This window comes from Neoarius graeffei, chromosome 8 (assembly GCF_027579695.1).
Source record: "Neoarius graeffei isolate fNeoGra1 chromosome 8, fNeoGra1.pri, whole genome shotgun sequence".
Classification (NCBI taxonomy): Eukaryota; Metazoa; Chordata; class Actinopteri; order Siluriformes; family Ariidae; genus Neoarius; species Neoarius graeffei.
The window spans coordinates 13,206,547-13,230,504 of NC_083576.1; the positions used below are offsets into that span (position 1 = coordinate 13,206,547).

Sequence of the window (23,958 nt, forward strand, 5' to 3'; positions counted from 1 at the left end):
TGAAACAACAAGTGTCAGCCAGGTGTCAGTGCCACCATTTTGCAAACTGTTTTTCTAAACGAAGTATTGCACAAAACCGAGTTTAAATGACGATTACTGCCTACTTTTTTCAAACTTTCCTGATTGCTATCAGAACAAACAAAACTTCCAGCTTGACTACATCAGTGTTCGAAGGATGGCGCGCGCTTTGATTTCCGCTGTATGTTTTACTTCCGTCCTACGATGTCTCGCACAGGTCTCAATGAATCTCGTTTACGGCCATTGCTTTGACATATGGACTGATGTATTACAGAGCATATTTCAAACACTCATAACTTGCTACAGCAGTGGCAAAATAGCGATCAAAAATACATTCGGATATTTAATAAAATGAGAAATAGAATTTTGATGATATAAATTTTGCCTTCAGTTCTCCTTTAAGAAGGCGGAATGTGGCCGAATGTTTGTGCGCACGGTGCAGTTCCGGTGTCGGCCGCCAGAGGGAGCGCTTTCTACCTGCAGCACGGCGGCGGAGAGGGAGAGAGAGAGAGAGAGAGAGAGGGAGAGAGAGAGAGAGACACCTGTGCTGCGGTCATCATGAACCTCTGGACGGGAATCACCACGTGACTCTCGCGCGTCTGTTTTGTTTTCCCTGCACGCGCTCGGCTCTCTGTTGCGTCCCGCACTGATTAATTGGGTCGGTATCTCGTGCACGCGCACTGGTTCTGCTCTGTTCGATCCGGTCCAGTCCGGGCTGTGATGATGTGCACACCGGCCCTGCTGCTCCTCCTCCTGCTGCTCCTGCTCGGCTGCTGCAGCGGCTCTGGTCCCGGAGCTTCTCCTGCCGCTGCCGGTTCGGTAGATTTCGGTTCGGTACCGGGAGTTGTTTACGAAACCGTTGCGTATTCCGAGCCCGGACCGATCGGCCTGCTCTTCAACATGATGCGCGCCTTCCTGCACGTGGTCCAACCGAACCCGTTCCCTCAAGGTAAGAACCCGAACCCTGCAGCTGCAGCTCACCTGGGCTGCGACCCAACACCCTTCATTCCTCCCACACGCATCCTTCCTTCAAACAAGTGCCTCATGTGTAGGGGAGACCGGGGTTGGTTGGCACAGCCATGGGTAAGATTCTAAATAACTGATCAGAAGGTCATAGGCTCACTTCCCAGCCCTTGAGAAAAGCCCTGATCACTCTCTGCTCCAGGGATGCTCGATTCTATTCTATTCTATTCTATTCTATTCTATTCTTTTCTAGTGCATCTCAAAAAATTAGAATGCCATGAAAAAGTTCCTTTTTTTTCATAATTTAATTCAACTTTCATATATTCTATATTCATTACATGTGAAATATTTAAAGCCTTTTTTGTTTTAATTTTGATGATTATGGCTTATAGCTCATGAAAATCAGAAATCCAGTATCTCAAATTATTAGAATATTTCCTAAGATCAATCATAAAAAGGATTTACAATACAGAAATGTCCAACTTCTGAAAAGTATATTCATTTATACACTCAATACTTGGTTGGGGCTCCTTTACCATGAGTTACTGTATCGATGCGGTGTGGCATGGAGGTGATCAGTCTGTGGCACTGCTGAGGTGTTATTGAAGCCCAGGTTGCTTTGATGGTGGCCTTCAGCGTATCTGTATTTTTGGGTCGGGTGTTTCTCATCTTCCTCTTGACAATACCCCATAGATTCTCTATGGGGTTCAGGTCAGGCAAGTTGGCTGGTCAATCAAACACGGTAATATCATGGTCAGCAAACCGTTTGGTAGTAGTTTTGGCACTGTGGGTAGGTGCTAAGTCCTGTGGGAAAAGGAAATCAGCATCTCCAAAAAGCTCGTCAGCAGATGGAAGCATGAAGTGCTCTAAAATCTCCTGGTAGATGGCTGTGTTGACTTTGGACTTGATAAAATACCAGTGGACCAACACCAGCAGATGACATGGCACCCCAAATCATCACAGACTGTGGAAACTTCACACTGGGCTTCAAACACCTTGGATTCTGTGCCTCTCCACTCTCCCTCCAGACTCTAGAACCGTAATTTCCAAATTAAATGCAAAATGTACTTTCATCTGAAAAGAGGACTTTGGGCCACTGAGCAACAGTCCATTTCTTTCTGTCCTTAGCCCAGATAAGACACTTCTGACATTGTCTCTGGCTCAGGAGTAGCTTGATATTAGGAATGCGAAAGTTGTATCCCCTTTCTTGAAGATGTCTGTTCGTGATGGGTCTTGATACACTGACACCAGCCTCAGTCCACTCCTTGTGAAGCTCTCCCAAGTTCTTGAATCAACTTTTCTTGACAATCCTCTCAAGACTGTGGCCATCCCTGTTGCTTGTGCACCTTTTCCAGCCACCCTTTTCAGCAATGACCTTTTGTGGCTTACCCTCCTTGTGGAGGGCATCAGTGATCATCTTCTGGACAACAGTCAAGTCAGCAGTCTTCCCCATGATTGTGGTTGTGTGTACTGAACTAGACCGAGAGATACACTGTGTTCATACTGTTTTACTCAAACTCGAAATGAAATATTCTAATATTTTGAGATGTTTTTTTTTAAATGTTTTTGTACTGTATGCCATGCTGATTAAAATAGGAAAATGCTTGAAACATTTTAGTTTATGCGTAATGAGTCTATAATATATAACATTTTCACTTTCCTAAATAACTGATGGAAAATATTGAACTTTTTCACAATATTCTAATTTTTTGAGATGCACCAGTATACATTATTATACACACAGGACACTTTATTTTCGATGCAATAAGAACATTTATTTTTTTCGCATTCCAGTTTCCATCAAATCCTGCGCTCTGATTGGCTGGCGAGCGGGTCCGTATCCTACGATACTGACCTCTGGCGACTCGCTCATTCACAACAACAACAACAAAGATAGTAGCAATTTTTGTCAACATTTATTTTCGCATTTCTCAGGATAGCATTAATTTTACAGCATGGATAGTGATAACGACAGTGTTCACAGCGAAAGCGAGTTTTACTACCCTGAGGAAGAAGAAATAAAAGAAAACATTTCAGGAGAAAGCTAAAAACCTCTAACTTGCTAATGCTGAGCAAAAACATGGCTGAATCCTGAATGACTCAGTTTTGTATAAATAGGGAACTACATAGGTGGCAAAATGTAGTTTTTTTCCTGGCATGGAAGTGCACTTGTATACCGAGGAGGAAGCAATTTGCATTACAGCCGTGAATGAGGATTCAAAATGGCGGCTCGGCTCGGTTTTCCCTTTTGGGCGCTCTCGTTTTCTGTTAGAATTTAGTAGAGAAAAAATTAATATATTATTTACCAGCTTAAGGTCGGTCCGTATGGTGAAATACCGTGACCTCGGCCCAGAGGGCCTCAGTCAGTACTTTCAAGACCTCGGTCACGGTATTTCACCATACAGACCTTCCAGCTGGTACATAACACATATATATATATATATTTTTTTTTTTTCGCAGTCCGGTTTCCATCAAATCCTGCACTCTGATTGGCTCGTGAGCGGTCTTACGGTTACGGACCTTTGGCGACTCGGTCGTTCACAACAACAACAACAAATAGTAGCAATTTTTTTGTCAACATTTATTTTCGGATTTCTCAGTATAATAGCATTAATTTCACAGCATGGATGGTGATAACGGCGGCACGGTGGTGTAGTGGTTAGCGCTGTCGCCTCACAGCAAGAAGGTCCGGGTTCGAGCCCCGTGGCCGGCGAGGGCCTTTCTGTGCGGAGTTTGCATGTTCTCCCCGTGTCCGCGTGGGTTTCCTCCGGGTGCTCCGGTTTCCCCCACAGTCCAAAGACATGCAGGTTAGGTTAACTGGTGACTCTAAATTGACCGTAGGTGTGAATGTGAGTGTGAATGGTTGTCTGTGTCTATGTGTCAGCCCTGTGATGACCTGGCGACTTGTCCAGGGTGTACCCCGCCTTTCGCCCGTAGTCAGCTGGGATAGGCTCCAGCTTGCCTGCCACCCTGTAGAACAGGATAAAGCGGCTACAGATAATGGATGGATGGATAGATAGCGATAACAACGGTGTTCACAACGAAAGTGAGTTTTACTACCCTGATGAAGACGAGAAAAAAACAACAACAAACATTTCAGGAGAAAGCCGAATAGCAGGTTTGTTCTAAATATGATTTCCCTTTCGGATGCTCTAATTTTCTGTTAGAATTTGGTAAAGAAAAAAATAAATATATTATTTACCAGCTTAGGGTCAGTCCATATATATAATTTCTATTCCCTTCTAGTGGGTTCAATTCATTTGATTTGATAGCACGCAATATTGTTATCAAATTGCTTATCCTCCGTGTATTACGTCACTCTACCCAATGGAGAATGAGAGTTGAATATGGTTTACAATATTGCATGGTCGTCAAGACAACATGACGTCACACGTTGGAGATGTAAAACTTCCATGCTAGTGAGTGACTGGGACAATTTGTAAACAAACATGGCCGCCAGGTTTGCTTCATTAAATGTGGAAGATTTTGAGAGAATTTTGAAAAATAAAAAGATACGATGAACACCCGAAAGGAGTGTATTATAGTAATAATAATAATAATAATGATTGGCTTTTTCCATGGTGCATCAGATATATTCCATTCAGCTAGCATGGTATTGAACAACTCTTCAACTCATTCAGTATCATGCTAGCTGAATGGAATATGTCTGATATACCACTCGACGCCTGCCAATATTATTTAAATATCATATTCCTAATATGTGAAGAATATGCAACGAAAAGAATTTCACCAATAAAAGTGACAGTTTGTATTCCCATCACTTCATTTCAACCAATCAGGTTTGAGATGACATCAGAAGTTAAATGTTGCCCCGTAGAGTAACCGGCTTCCTTTGGAGCCATGAATCTGGACACTCCCAGTGAGGTTTGTGCAGTTAAATATTTTATTCGCTAAAACTTGTATTTTCTACTGCGCCTCCACTTCTGTTGTGTGGTGTAATGCATGCTGGTGAATTCGGGGTTTGTTAGGAATTAAAGTATGCAGCCTAGAGGTACCATATAGAGAGGATGTTACACGGTGGTGCGAAGATATGAAGTTAATCTTCGAGTGATGAATGTATATATCGCGGACGTGTCATGCTCTTTGTTATATGGACACATCTACAAAAATAATACACAAGTTAATCAAAAGAATTTTAATTTTGAATCGGTTCGCCATTTTGACAACACGCGTCTATGACGGGAATGACGTCATCAGAGTGAAATATCGGGGAAATATGTCCCTCAGGTCCGCGATGTATTTCATATGAAAAATGTGAGTTTTTCAACACGAGATGATCAACTTCATATCTTTAAGCCAGCGTGTTTTTTTTTTTTTCTTTTTATTATATAGACACATTCACAAAGAAAAAGTACCCAAATTTCTCAAAACAATTCATCGATTTCCTCACCAGTGACATGGAGAGATTTGTCCCGGTTTTGGTTCTCCATGTCCCGGATGGAGCTCGTATGAAAAATACGAGTGGTGCATTTCCCAGTAAAACACTCATGTCTGTATAATATTACTATAAATTAAGTGGCTACCAAATTGTGTTTGGAGTGAAGATAAAAGGTCGGGGCATAGATGGAGGTTAGGGTGCATCAGTTGCCCTCACTTTCATAAAATCTGATGCGTTTTTGTTTGGGTGTTCCTTTTCACCAATAAAGACATCCTGTAAAATGTTTTGACCATATTCAAAAGTCTAATGGTGGCACCATGAGGTTCATTTTTTGCCAAAAAACAGTTATTTTATGTTTTTGCATAAGGTTTGAATCACAATGTTGGACTCCATTTATTGATTTCTTGTGACCCAGAGATCATGTTAAGAACCTTTGCAAGGGATTGAGAAGCATTAATGTGATTCATAATACATTTGTATTGTTTAAAAGTAGTTGAACAATGATTCAATGAACAGCTAAAACTCAAACTGTGCTTGATAATATATTTAGAATATGTACTAAAAATGTGTATCGAAGATATTTGGTATACTCTATAAGCTGCCATAATGTTTCATGAAAAGTGATCGAAATTTTGTCATAAAAGTCATAAAATAGCAGCTTTTTCCATAACTTTGAGCTCCTGGTGCCGCCATTAAACTTTTTGAATTTTGTCAAAATATTTCACCCGGTGTGTTTTCTTACCAAAAGGAACATAAAAACAAAAATGCATCACGATCGGAGGAACTTTTCATTTTTAGGGGGCAACTGATGCACCCTAATGGAGGTCTTTCAGTCCTCCATGATGGTTTGCGACCGATCTCAAAAGTTATAGTGTATAGACCCCTTTCACATGACGTCACCGCGCCATATTGGAAGACCAAGTACATGCACTCACAATATAAAACAAAGTACGAGCGAGAGTAAAGTGACACGATGGATGATAATTCGGGTTATGTGAGTACATTACCAGCTGCAGAAAGGGCACGGTATGTGGAGAAACTGGCTGTGATTGATGGGTTTGACCCATATGATAAGACTCGCGGCAAGGGAGAATGGAAACATAAGGAGGACCGGACACCAATTCTGCCATCTGTTTGCTACCCAGACATTGTAAACTATTTGTTGTTTACACCCAGTGTTCGAACTATGCCGATATTTTCGGGGGCCCCTTTTTTTCCCTGGAGGTGTGTGCTTGCGCTTGTCTCAGAGCGCGGATCTCCAAACACATGAGAAGCCTATCTTACGCACATATCACGCGGGCTCCACACACGCATCGCGTCTGAAGTCATAACTCATCAGGGGAAATCGTGTCCGCATTGGCATGTTCAAAAAACAACCTCGCGTCAACAATGATACCACACGCAAGAAAAAAAAAAAGTCAGGCTACTCAACAACCAACCTGGCAGCAGCTAGCAAGCCCCAAACCATCCTAAATTATTATCATTATTAAATTGTAGAAGTCTGGGAGGCTTGCTCCTCATACAGTTATCAACTTGGGGCCAATTTAGCATGTTTTAAATCTGAATTTCTTGCGTTTGCTTACCTCAAAGTGTCCGCAGATCATGCACAGACTTATCCATTATATCCACAGTTTTTTGCCAAGTCTCACACGTTTCTTTCAAGTCTACTGTTGGGCCAATAAATCATAAATAAAACAGCTCAGATTTGTTTGTTTAAGTCGTTTGCCACTCCACTTTATTCTCGTGGGTTCACATACCGCTGCCGTTATTATCCCCTAATCACGAGTTTGTTGGTCTTCCAAAATGGCGCAGGGTCTGTTTACTTCCGGTTTCAGGTGACGTCAGTGAAAGGGGTCTATAGTGTCATATCATTGCTAACCTTTGTAACCACTCTGTGTAACAGTATACCGTTAACAAGAAGGCCTCAGATCTTTAGATCTTAATCTAAGAAGAACACGTCACATCCATAACGGAATTTCGTCACATCCATAACGCTGACTTTTTCCTTCCGAAACTCTGCATGAAATACAAAATATTTTAAACAAAGATTTTTTAATATTCACCTTGGACCCCTCTATCAAATGGATATCTCCATTTCGACATTAGGTTTACAATTTCACAGAGTTTGATAAAAATGTACAGTCACCCAAGAAAAGTGATACTTTTTCTGTCACATCCATAACGCATCTTTTATTGGCATTTTCTGGCATGCCCTAGATGTACTATGGGAATTGTTCTTGTTCTATCATTTCTCCAGTATGGTACAGCCTTAAAATATGCAACACCTGTTTAAATACTGGGAGACAATAAAACATGCACTGGGTCATTTGTTGCCATTTTGAGTTCAAGTGTCACGTCCATAACGCTGGAATTGCTCAACACGAGGTACTGTATCTGTTTGAGGAACCCAAAAAAAAAAAAAAAATCAGATGTTTGTTTTTGAAGGAAATCAACTTCATCATTTACTTCCTGTGAGCTGCTTGTTATAAATGTGGTGCTGTCTGAAACATTGTGACGCCTACAGTGTTTCTGATTTGCCACAGGGGTTCCTGAAACAGCCAGCAGGTCTGATTTTGTTATAGTGATGGAAATCACAACCCTTATTTTATTTACTACTGGCTTCTTATAGTTCTTATCATGTTTGAATTAAATGGGTTTAATCCTAATGTCAATAAACTGACTCTGGAAATTCACCCTATGAATAATATCAACTTGGGTTTTAATAAAAATGTTCTGTGGCTGGGAATTTTAGGAATAACGGCTCTACGGCGCCAATAAATAGCCAGTATATTATGATGCAAATTGAAATAATGGTCTTTGGACCGAAGGAGTCTGAGGATGGTTTAGTACCAGTGAAAAGTTTGGACACACTCACTCGTTCATAGTAATTCAGAGTGTGTCCAATTTTTGACTGGCACTAATATATATAAGTGGTCTCTAGCTCCAAAATATTTGTAAACCCCCGTACTGCGGAGTCTGAAGGACACCGATGTGAGTCAGTGATGGTTGTAAATCTGTCTCGTTGCTGTATAATGTACAGAATTAGCCTGTGTCCTGGTGTGTCTCACCTGTTAATGAGCTAATCTGTTCATCTGGAATGCCATATGCTGATCCGGATTATTCTCTACCCACCCACACACATATGCGCACAAACACAAGCATAGATGCATTAAATATATGAATTGTTCACATCTTAAAGGAGAACTGAAGTCATTTTTAAACTTGCTTTATTTCTTAATTAACGTGTTATTCAATTACGTTTTCAGTTTTAGTAACCTTATATCGTGACTCGTATTGGCAACTAATTGCAATTTAAATATTATACTCATCGGCCTGTTCGGTTTTTAGCTGTGTTGAATTTAGTCCGTTTGGTCCACGGCAGGCGTCGCTTATCCGCGCGATCTTCACGAGACTTGTGCGAGACTTCGAAACGTCAAGTGTCAGCCAGGTGTCAGTGCCGCCATTTTGAAAACTGTTTCCCAAACGAAATATTGCACAAAAACGAGTTTAAATGACGATTACTGCCTACTTTTTTCAAACTTTCCTGATCGCTATCAAACCAAACAAAACTTCCGGCTTGATTACATCAGCATTCGAAAGACGGCGCGCGCGTCTTTTGACAACCCCTGTGTCTGAAATCGCTCCCTATTCACTATATAGTGAGGACGCCATTTTGTAGTGCTGTCCGAAACCTTAGTGAGGATTATTTACACCCTGTATACTGCACTCAAAGTATCCCACAATGCATCACGAAAAGTAGTGTACAACAATGATCACTAACCAAAGCAATATGTCCCATCATGCATTGCGGTCGCGCTGAAAGAAATCAAATTAAAAGTCTCAAATTTGATTTAATAAAAGGCAGCGGCAAAGAAGAAAGCATTCAGCCTTGATTTAAAACAACTGAAAGATGCAGGTACTTTGTATTGATTAATGTGGGAAATGCGCTCAGTATAATATGGATTTATCACTAAAACACATGCATGTATTTATTATTTTGAAAACCCACCAGCCGACTGATCTGATACGTTTTAATTGTGCGACAGTAATGACGTAACAGTGTTTCCCACAGACCAGGTAGCAATTTGTGGTGCTCCGCTGTGCTGATGAGGGAATCGTGCGCGGCGGTGTCGGGGCGGTCGGTGGAGTCGGTCATTGGGGTGTATGCAAAGTGTTTACAGCGGGCGGTGTTCAAACACACAGTATTTTTCTTCAGAGTCACCTGCTGGGACTATTTTAAAGCTACAAGAAGCATTTGAGATTATTCAGTTCAATCTAAATGCTTTTAAGTTCTTTAAGAGAAGACAGCTAAAACAATTTTTACCAGAACCCTGCCTGGTTTCATTCCTCGACCCAACTTTACATTACAGGGCAGGCCATTAGTTTTCTGGGCTTGATGTTGGTGGAAAACCTGTCTTTTAAATTTATGAAAATTACTCACCAAAATTGAATTTTTTTACCTTAGTTTTTTGCCTTTTTGGTGGCAATCTTTCAATCATTCTTTAGTTGACATTCAAGGAATAAATTGCAAAAAACAAGCTGGAGGTTTTTATTTTAAATATTGAACTCAACACTTACCTCGACCAATACTAAAATTAAATAAATAGTATAATGTAACAACAAAATAATAATAATAATAATAATAAAATATCATAATTAGATGTAAGAAACCATTTAAGGTAACACCAAGGCAACTAACAATAATGAAAAAGCATTACCCTAATTGGTGCAAAGCCTGCATGCCCTATCAGAACATTTAATTCTGCATGGCTTCCTGAAAAAAAACTCAAGTGCCCTATCGTAAGGGAAGTCATTGGGTTCGGGACCATTTATGGAGATTCGTAAGCGGGCTGCCAGGTGTTCCCGTTGGAGCCTATTCCTGAGGTCTGTTTTAATCTATGGATAAAAAAGTACGTTTTCTTCATCAAAGCACTAAAAATTTCCATTACATCAAAAAAAAATATACAAAGGAATACTGAATTTCTATGTGCTTACCCTATTCATAGCTGAGAAATCCTGCTCGCAATTCAGAAAAAAACTTTTCAATACTCATCTGAGTTAAAGCAGCAAACATTGAGAGTCAATAAAATTTAATAGTCAAATAAATATGACGTTATTATTAGCCTATGGGCATCCTACAGTAGCCTATCTCAACTACCGCATTGTTTCTTAAAATATTCAGATTTTATGCTTCAGATAGCATCAACTAGGCATCCCTGCGAGTATAACATTTTTATTTAGGCTAGTGGGAAATCCTTATTTATTGTGAATGTCAAGCCATTATTAATAACTTGCATGAATGCTGAAGCGGGATAAACGGGATAATGCAATAAGGCCGGTGTCACGGTCTGAATTTACCACCAGTCTAGACTTCCCGGAAGTTGACCGGGAAAAAAAAATCTGTCTGCGCATGGTAAATTTATACCAGCACACGATCAGACCGTGACACCGGGTACATGTGCAACGGCAGACCTGTGTACACGCCTCTCCGTCGCTCTCTGTCTGTGTGTGTGCGTGAACGAGAACAAGAAGAAAGAGCACTATGAATGAACGGAGATACACAATGGAATTTTTTTTTTTATTACGCGAGTCTGATTATGTGGTGATAGGAATCCATTGTGTGGCGCTGCGCCACACAATGGTCTATGTATGGGAAACCCTGCGTAAATACCAGCACGACAGAGTAGTGTCCGAAAGTGTTTTTTCATTTTACCAATGAGCTCGCTATATAGTCCTCTATATAGTAATTCCCTGCATAGGGAGTAGTGAATGAGTGAGCGATTTCGGACACAGGGAACGTTGGCAGATGTTGGTCGCTTTGATTTCCGCTGCACGTTTTATTTCCATCCTACGATGTCTTGCCGAATCTTGTTTACGGCCATCGCTTTGACATATGGACTGATATACGTATCACATAGCATATTTCAAACACTCATAACTTGCTATAGCAGTGACAAAATAGCGATCAAAAATGCATTCCTGTATTTAATAAAATGAGAGAACTAGACTTTTGATAATGAAAAAATTGCCTACAGTTCCCCTTTAATTCTGATGTTTATTGACCGGTAGAAAAACAAGTTTAATTTCCGACAAACTACTGTAGGTTTCACCTATTTTTTTCTTTCTGTAGTGTGTTGCTGCTATGTATTCCTTCATCATCTGTTTTTTCCCCTCTTATACTAGTGCAACATGCAATCTCACACACTTTTATTACATCCTAAATGATCCTGTCATCTAGGCTTTTAGTAAGTCCGTTCCAAGCTCATTTATAGTTTGCATCCAAATAAGGACGTACAAGAAAATGTCCAATAAGCAGTTCTCAGAGCAGCAGAACAAAATAATTGTGAGCGTTTTGGATTTTTCCGGCCGGCCTAGATTCTCCTGAGCGCTGGAGCTGTGAGAGATTTGGCGAGATGTCATTCATGAAGGGGTATTCAGAGAGAGAATGGATGGCCTCGTTCTTTTTTTTTCTTCTTTCCATTCACCCGTGTATAAAGATGATCCTATTCGCACTGTGTCTCTGTGTAGCCACGCCCCAAAATGCATATCAATGTACTAATTATTATGGCAAAGTAGTATATAAAGTATCATAAGTCTGGTGTAGTGTTTTGGAATATTTAAATTATTTTAAAACGGAGTTACATCCACAAACGCTGTTTTGCAGCTAACATTCATAGTAATTCGCAGTGGTGCCAGAAGGTTACGTAATCAACATTTTGATCAGTATTTTTCTAAAAAGCATGTCTGTGAAGATTCTCAATCATCCAGGTCATAGTAAACTGTGGGTGGGAGAAAAGGGCAACTGGACTTGCTTGAAGATTCTTGAAAACGTTTCACCTCTCGTCCAAAAGGCTTCCTCAGTTCTGTATGACTAATAAGGAGTATCAGATATTTATCCTCTCCTGGCTCAGAATCAGAATCAGAATTTTGATGACCAGCTCATCTAAGGTGTCCTGAGGCATCATGTTGGTGTGGGTCGCTGGAGGCTGGGTGTGAATGGCGAGTCATTAGGGTGATCAAAGGATTGCCCGTTAGGGTGATCAATGGCAATCTGACTCTCTCTGTCCTCCTGTGAGTCCCCGAAAACAGCTGGGTCCTGGCGTACACCCAGCCGTCTGGGAAGAGTGTCCAAGACCACCTTGTAGACAGCCAGGACCCAGCTGTTTTCGGGGACTCACAGGAGGACAGAGAGAGTCAGATTGCCATTGATCACCCTAACGGGCAATCCTTTGATCACCCTAATGACTCGCCATTCACACCCAGCCTCCAGCGACCCACACCAACATGATGCCTCAGGACACCTTAGATGAGCTGGTCATCAAAATTCTGATTCTGATCCAGGAGAGGATAAATATCTGATACTCCCTATTAGTCAGACAGAACTGAGGAAGCCTTTTGGACGAGAGGTGAAACGTTTTCAAGAATCTTCAAGCAAGTCCAGTTGCCCTTTTCTACCACCCACAGTTTTTCTAAAAAGCGTTTGCATTTCATGGCTTCCATTTTCTGACAACTCTGTAGTTTACAAATGATGCGGTTTGTTTGTTTGTTTGTTTGTTTGTTTGTTTGTTTGTTTGTTTGTTTGTTTGTTTGTTTGTTCTCAATATGGTATAGCCTATGAAATCTAATTGGCGCTTTATGCTAACTCTAATTTCAGTGTAGTTTTCATTGTAGGGTCTTGTTTTTGGCAATTTGTCAACACATCTGAGGAAAATGTTGACGTTTCCAACAAGTTTAGCTCATTTATTCTTCCACTGTGATTATATTTTTGGTATAAACAGCTTAACGGCTACATGCTAGCCTGCTAAATCATTAACTTCATTCATTAGATAGTAATCAAATATATAGCGTGCACTGAGAGGCTCCAGTTGAAATTATGGATTAATTTGTTAACTTTGAAACAAATTTAAAAGTGTTAGCTTATAACTTTAGTCTATGAGAGTGAATCTTGGCATAAACTCATTGGAGGCAGCCATGTTTGTTGTTTACGTCAGAGCGACCTTCGACCGTTACATGTACAATATACCATGCTGTCGTTTTTTTCTTTACCTTTTTTATTATTTATTTATATTTCCATGCTGTCGCCTGCCTTGCTAGGCATGATCATGATACGTAGAGCTCTTCTTCTTCTTTTGGCTGCTCCCAATTAGGGGTCACCACAGCGGATCTTTCGTCTCCATTGCGCCCTGTCTTCCGCATCCTTCTCTACCACACCTGCCACTTTCATGTCCTCTCACCACATCCATGTATCTCCTCTTTGGCCTTCCTCGTTTTCGTGTGCCTGGCAGCTCCATCCTCAACGTTCTCCTTCCAACATGCTCTGCATCTCTTCTCAGGATGTGCCCGTACCATCTCGGTCTCATCTCTCTTAGCTTAATTCCCAAGCTCTCCACATGTGCTGTCCCTCTGATGTGCTCGTCCCTTATCCTGTTCGACCTCCCATCGCAAACCTTAACATCCTCAACTCCGCCACCTCCAACTTTGCCTCCTGTCTCTTCGTTAAGGGTACGGTCTCCAATCCATACATCACAGCTGGTCTCACTACTGTCTTATACATCTTACCTTTCACTTTTGCTGGGACTTTCTTATTACAAATGACTCCTGAAATCCTTCTCCAACTGCTCCACCCTGCCTGCACTCTCTTTCTCACCTCACTATCACAGCCCCCATTTTCCTGCACAGTTGACCCCAGGTACTTGAATTCACCAACTTTCTTTACGTCTACTCCTTGCATCCTCACTACACTCTCATCCCCATTCTTATTGATGCACATGTATTCTGTTTTGCTCCTGCTCACCTTCATTCCTCTTCGTTCCAATGCATACCTCCATCTCTCCAAACCCAACTCGACCTCCTTTCTACTTTCACCACATATCACAATATCATCCGCAAACATCGGATGATATTGTGACATGTGGTGAAAGTAGAAAGGAGGTTATCGTATCATGATGCGTAGAGCTACACACCCAGAAATGCTCGCAGAGCCACCGCTGTGACTCGAGTCGGCCGTAGAGCTAGAAATTGTGATGTCAGTTCATGGTATGTCCAGGATATACCATGACTGACTCACACCATTTGCTTTTTTTATGTCACAAGAAACATTGGTGGAACTATTTTATGTCATGTGAGCCATCCTTGGCGCATATATGTACAGTGCTCAGCGTAAATGAGTACACCCCCTTTGAAAAGTAACATTTTAAACAATATCTCAATGAACACAAACAATTTCCAAAATGTTGACAAGAAAAAGTTTAATATAACATCTGTTTAACTTATAACGTGAAAGTAAGGTTAATAATATAACTTAGATTACACATTTTTCAGTTTTACTCAAATTAGGGTGCTGCAAAAATGAGTACACGCCACAACAAAAACTACTACATCTAGTACTTTGTATGGCCTTAATGATTTTTAATGACAGCACCAAGTCTTCTAGGCATGGAATGAACAAGTTAGTGACATTTTGCAACATCAATCTTTTTCCATTCTTCAACAGTGACCTCTTTTAGTGACTGGATGCTGGATGGAGAGTGATACTCAACTTGTCTCTTCAGAATTCCCCATAGGTGTTCGATTGGGTTCAGATCAGGAGACATTCTTTGCCACTGAATCACTTTCACCCTGTTCTTCTTCAGAAATCCAACAGTGGCCTTAGATGTGTGTTTAGTCATGTTGGAAAAGTGCACAACGACCAAGGGCACGGAGTGATGGTAGCATCTTCTCTTTCAGTATAGAGCAATACATCTGTGAATTCATGATGCCATCAATGAAATGCAGCTCCCCGACACCAGCAGCACTCATGCAGCCCCACATAAGGACACTGCCACCACCATGTTTCACTGTAGGCACCAGGCAGTTTTCTTTGTATTCCTCACCTTTGCGACGCCATACAGTTTTGAAGCCATCAATTCCAAAAACATTTATCTTGGTCTCATCACTCCAGAGTATAGAGTCCCAGTAGTCTTCATCTTTGTCAGCATGGACCCTGGCAAACTCTAGGCTGGCTTTATTGTGCCTGGGCTTTAGGAGAGGCTTCTTTCGTGAACCGCATCCATGCATGCCATTCCTCTGCAGTGTACGCCATATTGTGTCACGGGAAATAGTCACCCCAGTTTGGCTTTCTACTTCTTTAGATAACTGCAATGAATTTGCATACTGATTTTCTTCAACCCTTCTCATCAGAAGACGCTCCTGTCGAGGTGTTAACTTCTGTGGATGACCTGGACGTGTCTGTGAGATGGTTGCAGTTCCATCTTTCTTAAATTTTTGTACCACTTTTGCTACAGTATTCTGACTGATAAGTAAAGCTTTGCTGATCTTCTTGTAGCCTTCACCTTTGTGGTGTAAAGAAATTATTTTCTTTGGGGAATTCTGAAGAGACAAGTTGAGCATCACTCTCCATCCAGCATCCAGTCACTAAAAGAGGTCATTGCTGAAGAATGGAAAAAGATTGATGTTGCAAAATGTCGCCAACTTGTTCATTCCATGCCTAGAAGACTTGGTGCTGTCATTAAAAATCATGGAGGCCATACAAAGTACTAGATGTAGTAGTTTTTGTTGTGGGGTGTACTCATTTTTGCACCACCCTAATTTGAGTAAAACTGAAAAAATGTGTAATCTAAGTTATATTATTAACCTTACTTTCACGTTATAAGTTAAACAGATGTTATATTAAACTTTTGTCTTGTCAACATTTTGGAAATTGTTTGTGTTCATTGAGATATTGTTTAAAAGGTTACTTTTCAAAGGGGGTGCACTCATTTACGCTGAGCACTGTGTGTGTGTGTGTGTGTGTGTGTGTGTGTGTGTGTGTGTATATATATATATATATATATATATATATATATATATATATATATATATATTAGTGCTGTCAAAAATGTCACGTTATTAACGCGTTAACTTGACTCAATTTTAACGGCGATAATTTTTTACTACGCCCCGCACAGCCAGAGTCCTCTGCCCTCCCCCGAAGAGCTACGGTGCGCAGTTTAGGTTTCGTTTTCCCATCGGCGGCTCCAGCCCCACTTTGCAGTGGCTGTGACAAGACGTGTTATGCTCTGCAATAAAAAAAGCATTGGTACAACCAGTGTTCGAACTATGCCGATATTTTCGGGGGGTCCCTTTTTTTCCCTTGGGGGGGTGCTTGCGCTTGTCTCAGAGCGCGGCTCTCCATCGCGTGCTCACTTCGGATATGCAAATGCTTCCCGTTACACATGATTGCTATGTCAATAAACATCATTTTGCCAATATTTTAGACACCCCCCCCCCCCCCCCCCCCCCAATTTCCCAAATCATGTTTTCAAGGGATCTCATGTCTGTTTCAGGGGATCTCGGATCCCCGAGTACCCCCGTAGTTCGAACGGTGAGCAAGCCCATTCACTTTTTTATGCTGATAAGAGAATTACAATGGTTTTTCATGTGACAAAAATGTGCGATTAAATTGCGATTAATCGCGAGTTAACTATGACAGTCGCGACATTAATCGCGATTAAATATTTTAATCGCTTGACAGCACTAATATATATATATATATATATATATATATATATATATATATATATATATATATATGAGTGATTCCACGCTTATGGGTACTGAAATGGGGACATGAACTTATTTTTAAAAATTCACCTAAAACCATTTCTTTTTTTACCATCAGGTCACAAAACATGTAATCTTTAATGAATGATACGTTAAAAGATAACTTGAATTTTCTGAGATGTAATAAAATCATATTTATATGCCAAAGTCAGAACGTAACAGAAGTGTTGTGGAGATATATATTCTCAATTTTAACAATGTAGAATTACTTTTTGAAACATAGGAAGGTGATGTTTTAGCAAATATAATTAATAAACATGTGTAGTAGAATAAACATACACATTCTTTCAATAAGATTAACATGGTATAGAGCTAGATTGTAATTAATTTGTAACAGACGCGAGATGGACAATCGTAACAGAAGTAATGTAACAGACATCATTTTGGAACTCATAGGCTTGACTTTGGCATATAAATATGTTTTTATTACATCTCAGAAAATTAAAGTTATCTTTTAACATATCATTCATTAAAGATTACATGTTTTGTGACCTGATGGTAAAAAAAGAAATGGTTTTAGGTGAATAAGTTCATGTCCCCATTTCAGTACCCATAAGCGTGGAATCACTCATATATATATAAAATTTTTTTGAAAGGGATATGACAATACGTAAGGTAGAGTGTACACCTCCACCAAGCATCAAAATCTAATCAATTGTTCCTTAGCCCGTGATCTAGCCTGTATTTCCTCGAAATTTCATCAAAATCTGTTCATTACTTTTTGAGTTATGTTGGGAACAGGCAAACAAGCGGAGGCGAAAACGTAAAAATGTTGCCGTTTAAACAAAACCTGACGTTGTGGTCATGTTTGTACAATTAAAATTTTGTCGAAGAAATGTAGAGACTTTTGTCAAAGTTACATGAAAGCCTTCTCGAAATACAGAACTTGAATGTTCAGGAAACATTCTGAAGATTGATTGATTTTGATGGCATTAATATACACTCGCCAGCCACTTTAATATCAACACCTGTACCCTGGTCATTCAGTGAGGGATATCTCGGTAAGGCATGGTTGTTGGAGCCAGTTGGGCTGGATTGAGTTTACACAGAGTGGTGCGAAACACTAAAAATCATCCAGTGAGCGGCAGCTCTGTGGGCAGAAAGGCCTTGCTGATGAGAGAGGTCAGAGGACAACAGCCAGACTGGTTTGAGCTCACAGAAAGGCTACTGGAACTCAAATAACCACTCTTTATAACCACGGTGAGCAGAAAAGCATCTCAGAATTCACAGCATGCCAAACCTTGACGTGGATGGGCTACAAAAGCTGTTCACTTTTTTTCTCTCTCTCTCTAATTTTATGGAGTAAGCTCACGCCTTAAACTCCCAGGATGCATCAGAAGGTGCAGACTTTCAGTCTGCGCACTCGTACTTTAGCTGTTTATTTCACTGTAGCTACTCAGGATCTCAAAATAGTTACTGAATAATGTGCTTTAAAATGACAAACTGATTAACATGCTAGGACTTTAAGGAGTTAATGCCTACAGTGCATACTTACAATGTCGAGGTTTCAGAGTTCACAATACGCCACAGTCAGAGGAAAGCGGAGTCTGAAATCCTGCCAGAACGCTAATGTGAGAGTGCAGGCTCGTATTGGCTGCGTCTCAAACAAAGCGAGGAGGTGCCAGCTGGGCAACTTTGCTAAGGGGCACTGAGGACTTGTCACAGATGGCAGGCTGTGTGGCATGTCTGTGGGCACTCTGACCCTCGCCAGCCGCCGCCGTCTCCAGAGAACCACCAACACCATGCTCCAGTTACACATTGTCCCTTTCTTGCGCTCTCTCTCTCTCTCTCGCTCTCTCTCTCTTTTTCCTCTCCTTCTCACAGCAAAGTGTTCATGCTCAATTTTCTTCAACTCTGATCAGTTTTACAGGAGAATTTCTAAAAATAGCCCCAGTAAAAGGCAATAGACACCATTTTCTTCCACAGGGATGGAAAATAAATCCATGCTACTGTTTGACTCATTGTTTGTTTAGTATGAATCTCTGACTGAAAAAAAAAAAGTGCTTTAGCCGGTCATGATTGTGCTAATTAGGTTAATAAAGCAATAAGCAACAAGAAGACATGCATTATGGTGGAGTTATTATGGGTAAGGGTGTTGTTGTATGGAATCAATTTTGTGCCAAAATGTTCATGCAATACTTTTGAAATATCAAACAAAAACGACAAATCAAAATACAAAAAAAGAAAAAAAAAGTCAATTTTTTTAGACTGGCAAACAAATTATTCGTGTAATCGTGCAAAATATCAGTCTATTACTCTTCAGAGACCTTTTATTCCACGTCTTTCTCAGTTTTGCTTGACGTAATTTATTTTGGTCGCGATTCCAGCTTTCTCGTTTGCGCTCCCTGACTTTTTGCTTGCAGTTTTGGCACAAACTTCATGTGTGGGTGGGCTGTCCAGGAATGCATTCCCATTGGGTAACTTGTGTTTGACTGACAGCTACGCTCAGCCATTCCCTACTCGGATTCTGGCGGACTGTTTGACGAGTGACCGATCCATTGACGGTACACAAGGATCGAGTGGACTTCAGTGGCGACTATTAGCCCTTTTCCACTACCCTTTTTCAGCTCACTTCAGCTCGCTTCAGCTCACTTCAGCCCGACACGGCTCGCGTTTCGACTACCAAAAACCAGCACGACTCAGCTCGTTTCAGCCCTGCTTAGCCCCTAAAACTCGCACCGTTTTGGAGTGGGGCTGAAGCGAGCCAAACCGTGCCGAGTGAGGCTGGGGGCGTGAGCAGACACTCCCCTGTGCACTGATTGGTGAGGAGGAGTGTCCTCACATGCCCACACACGCCCCGCGAGCGCGCTGGGATCTGTAAACACCGCAAACCCGGAAGGAGAATAATTACGAATTACGAGAATTTCTGAAGCCTTATGCGCCTCGCCTCATCTATACGCTCTTGCCAGTATCTGTCCGCGTTGTCGGTGACAACAAGCCACAGCACCAAGACCAGCAACACTAACGACTCCATGTCCTCCATGTTTATTGTTTACTATCCGGGTCGTGAGACTACCGCTTAAAAGATCACTGATGTCACTGTTTGCGCTGCTTAACGACATCACCTGACGTCCACCCACTTTCGCTAACTCCACCCAATGTGTCCACCCACTTCCAGCCAGCACGGTTCAGCGCGGTTGTAGTCGAAATGCAACTCCAACAGCCCCGCTCAGCTCGACTCAGCACGGCACGGCTCAGCCCAACTCAGCCGCGTTTGTAGTGGAAAAGCGGCATATGATATTGAATTTACACTTTGTTGAATTAATTCAATATCATAGTCGCCACTGAAGTCCACTCGATCCTTGTGTACCATCAATGGATCGGTCACTCGTCAAACAGTCCGCCAGAATCCGAGTAGGGAATGGCCGCAACAGCCTCCAGGGGAATCGCTGAGCGTAGCTGTCAGTCAAACGCAAGTTAGCCAATGGGAATGCATTCCTGGACAGCCCACCCACACGTGAAGTTTGTGCCAAAACTGCAAGCAAAAAGTCAGGGAGCGCAAACGAGAAAGCTGGAATCGCAACCAAAATAAATTACGTCAAGCAAAACTGAGAAAGACACGGAACAAAAATAAAAGGTTTCTGAAGAGTAATAGACTGATATTTTGCACGATTACACGAATAATTTGTTTGCCAGTCTAAAAAAATTGACTTTTTTTTCTTTTTTGTATTTTGATTTGTTGTTTTTGTTTGATATTTCAAAAGTATTTGTATGAACATTTTGGCACAAAATTGATTCCATATTGTTGGACATGACACAAAGAGGAATAAACTCCCTTACCCGTTTATAAAATCACTGTACACATGGCAGGCCGACAGGTGGCTTATGGCTTTTATAAAATGACGACAAATTCAATATGTTTTCATTCAATAATTAAAGGAATTTGTTTGTGGCTTGCAGGTGCTTCCGGTACCTTCAGTATTTATATTCAACTGCTGTCACGCGCAGCAGATCCCTGAATCCAGTCTATCATCCATTCATTTGTGTGGGAACGTAAGGGCAAAATAGAAACCACATTAATATGACTAATGTATAATTTATTCAGCATGTCATGCTAGGAATAGCAAAAAATAAAAACAACCATGACATGATTCCCAGTGATGCAGAGTATAAAAATAACTGCATTTTTGCACTATAGCTCCAGTTCTCTTTGCAGAACAGACAGTTCTTGCAGCCAGTCATTCCTCCATATTTGTCTCGAATTACTTTTTTTCCTATTTTTTTTTTTTAAGTAGCCCATATTAGACATGATGGGCATCGCTCGCATTTATTTTTATGAGGGAGCAGTATTCTCGAGCAGGAGATCAGGCATGCTCACTCATGTAGTTTACGTAATGTTACGTCGACAAACAACTTGTCATAAGTGACGAGCCATGTTGTGTGAGCAGCACAGCATTTGTAATATCCTGAAAATCGTGTTGTGTTGTCCGCACTGCCGAGGATCAGCACACCCAGGCTCCTGCCTTCGCCTGCCACCCAATGCACTCGACCTCGGTGCCTGTCTTTGCGGGTGGTGAGCCCATATGGCTGGAGCTCCTTGTAATTTTTTTGGGCTGGGCCCCATGGCCAAGGCCCAGCCACCAGATGCTCACCGGCGAGCTCCCTTCCTAGGTCTGATTCCAGAAGGAGGCCCCGATTTCCTGCTCCCGGGCAAGGTGCACTGGAGTCAAGGAGTCAGCTGAGGTGGTTCGGGCATCTGATTAGGATGCCTCCTGGGTGCCTTCCTTTGGAGGTTTTCCGGACACGTCCAACTGGGAGCAGACCTCTGGGTAGACCCAGAACATGCTGGAGAGATTATATATCTCATCTGGCCTGGGAGCGCCTTGGGATCCCCCAGGAGGAACTGGAAAGCGTTGCTGGGGAGAGGGACGCTTGGAATACCCTGCTTAGAGCGACCCAACTTCAGATAAGTGGAAGAAGATGGATGGATGGATGGATGGTGTGTTGTGTCCACTAGGCATTAGTGTAAAGGTGCTCTTGGTTTAACACCATTCAGTTCAATTGTGATGCACACAGGTTTGAGTATATCAAGGATTTTATTGTTGCTTCTAACATCAGATTTTGGAAACCAAATGATTTATAATTTCAGTTTTATTCTGTTTGTCTCTATTCCACTAATTTTGACTCCGCTCAGTTGGCTCGACTCTGGAGCTTCAAGAAACCCACTGTAAGTCTTCTTCTTGGCTTCGTCATGTCTCTACTGCCTGTGGTGCGAACACGTGCTCCTGGTTCTCCTGGAGCATCATCTTTTGACTCGGCATGGTGCCAGCTGAGTGCCTGCAGTCTTGTGATGAATAGATTTTTCCCTCCTCCATATATTTTCATGAAAATCTTCTTCCTTCCATTCATAGTACAGTATCAGAAGCTGGTGTGTGGATGAACGGTGAACAGGTATTCGAGAACTAAAGAGAATCCGTTGACTGTTCACTGCAGCGACTTAGTAAGACTTTTGTTTTTATTTATCGCATAAAGTATAAAATTATGAATCTGCTTAAAATACGAGTGAAAAGATGTATATTTACGCAAGGAAGAAAACACTGCAGGGTGTGCGCTTGTAGAAAAACAATCAGCAAGTGGGTGGTGTGGTGTTATTACCCCAAGGTTGATTATTTTCCAATAACAACACGTCCTCAAGGGTTTTATGCCTCTTATACCACATCAATGCCCATCCTAATATGTTTTTGTTGGTTTAAAAGTATGTCATACTTTTTATCTGTTTATACACTGCAACCCCACTATAATGAACTCATTGGGGGACGTCCAAATAGTTCGTTATACAGAAAAGTTTGTAATACTGAAATGGATCCACTTGTCACACCAAACACTCACGTGATATGCAAAATTTTCGGCACGTTCTCCTGGTCATGAATATTGTCCTTCTGAATCACTGTTCATTGATTGAGTTAAAGGATCACGAACGGAGGTGATGATTTCTTTGTCTGTTATGGAAATGAAGGAGGTTACTGGGGTATCGTTGTTTAATGTCCAAACACTGACTCGCTCTGTCTTCTAAATCTTCACCATTCGGTTTATTCATGGGTTGCAAATCCCCGATGATGTAATTTATATCATGCCACAGGGCTGGGTTGGGCGGGGGGTATAAAAACGCCACTGGTACACTTTAATGTAACTAAGCGTTAAGTTTGGTGGTTGTGACAGTCATTTCGTCCTTTTATCGATCCTTTGATCACTGTTCTCGATAATCGTTAGTGATCGACACCTAAGCGAGGCTAGTTAAGCCTTAGTTTTATGGTGTTAACATGTATTGTTAACTTTACTGCAGACTTGATTACTTGATCATTGTTTGTCCCTGATGGGAAGAGAAGCACATGGCAAACAGTTCAAAAATGTAAGACAAAGGCAAGGTCATGAAATGGGCAATGATCACACAAAGCACAAACAGAATGGTAGCGGCAAAGCCGAAAGGCGGAGTCCAAATACACAAAACAAAGTCAAAACCAGAAAGGCAATACACGGATAGGCTTGGTAATGTGAGGCATTTGGTACAGCGTGTATACTTTGCCAAGGCTGTGTGTTTAGAGAGTCCTTATAAGCATGCGCTGTGATTGCACTCTAATCTGGAACAGGTGCATGGTAATTGGTCCTAATGGTGCTGCGCACATTGTAATCTGTGGCGCGCGCGTGGCCGTGACACACTGATGTTTTTGAAGACTCCGACTCATTACCTCTGCCAAGGAGGTTATGTTTTCGGTAGCGTTGGTTTGTTTGTTTGTTGGTTTGTCTGTTAGCAACATTATGGAAAAAGTAATGAACGGATTGCTCTGAAATTTTTTCCAGAGGTGTGACTGGGCACAAGTAACAATCCATTAAATTTTGGCGGTGATCTGGATCCCAGATTTTTTTTAAAGGATTCTTGGCAGAGGTCTGCGCTCTCCGAGTGCTTTTCTAGTTGTTACTAAAGACGGGACACAAACTTAGTTCGTTGTATGTGAAAGTTCGTAGTAAAAGAGTTTGTT

At 41.4% G+C, this 23,958-nt stretch overlaps 1 protein-coding gene across 5 annotated transcripts in view; it reads left to right on the forward strand.

The window, feature by feature from the left end:
* Positions 1-578: 578 nt before the first annotated feature.
* The window catches only part of prom1a (prominin 1a), a 191,928-nt gene continuing 168,548 nt past the window's right edge, over positions 579-23,958 (forward strand). For all 5 annotated transcript variants that reach the window (XM_060926840.1, XM_060926841.1, XM_060926842.1 and 2 more), the window contains exon 1: positions 579-967. In XM_060926840.1, coding sequence (XP_060782823.1) covers positions 739-967 — 229 coding nt within the window. In that variant the 5' untranslated portion in view covers positions 579-738. The remainder of the gene's footprint in view (positions 968-23,958) is intronic.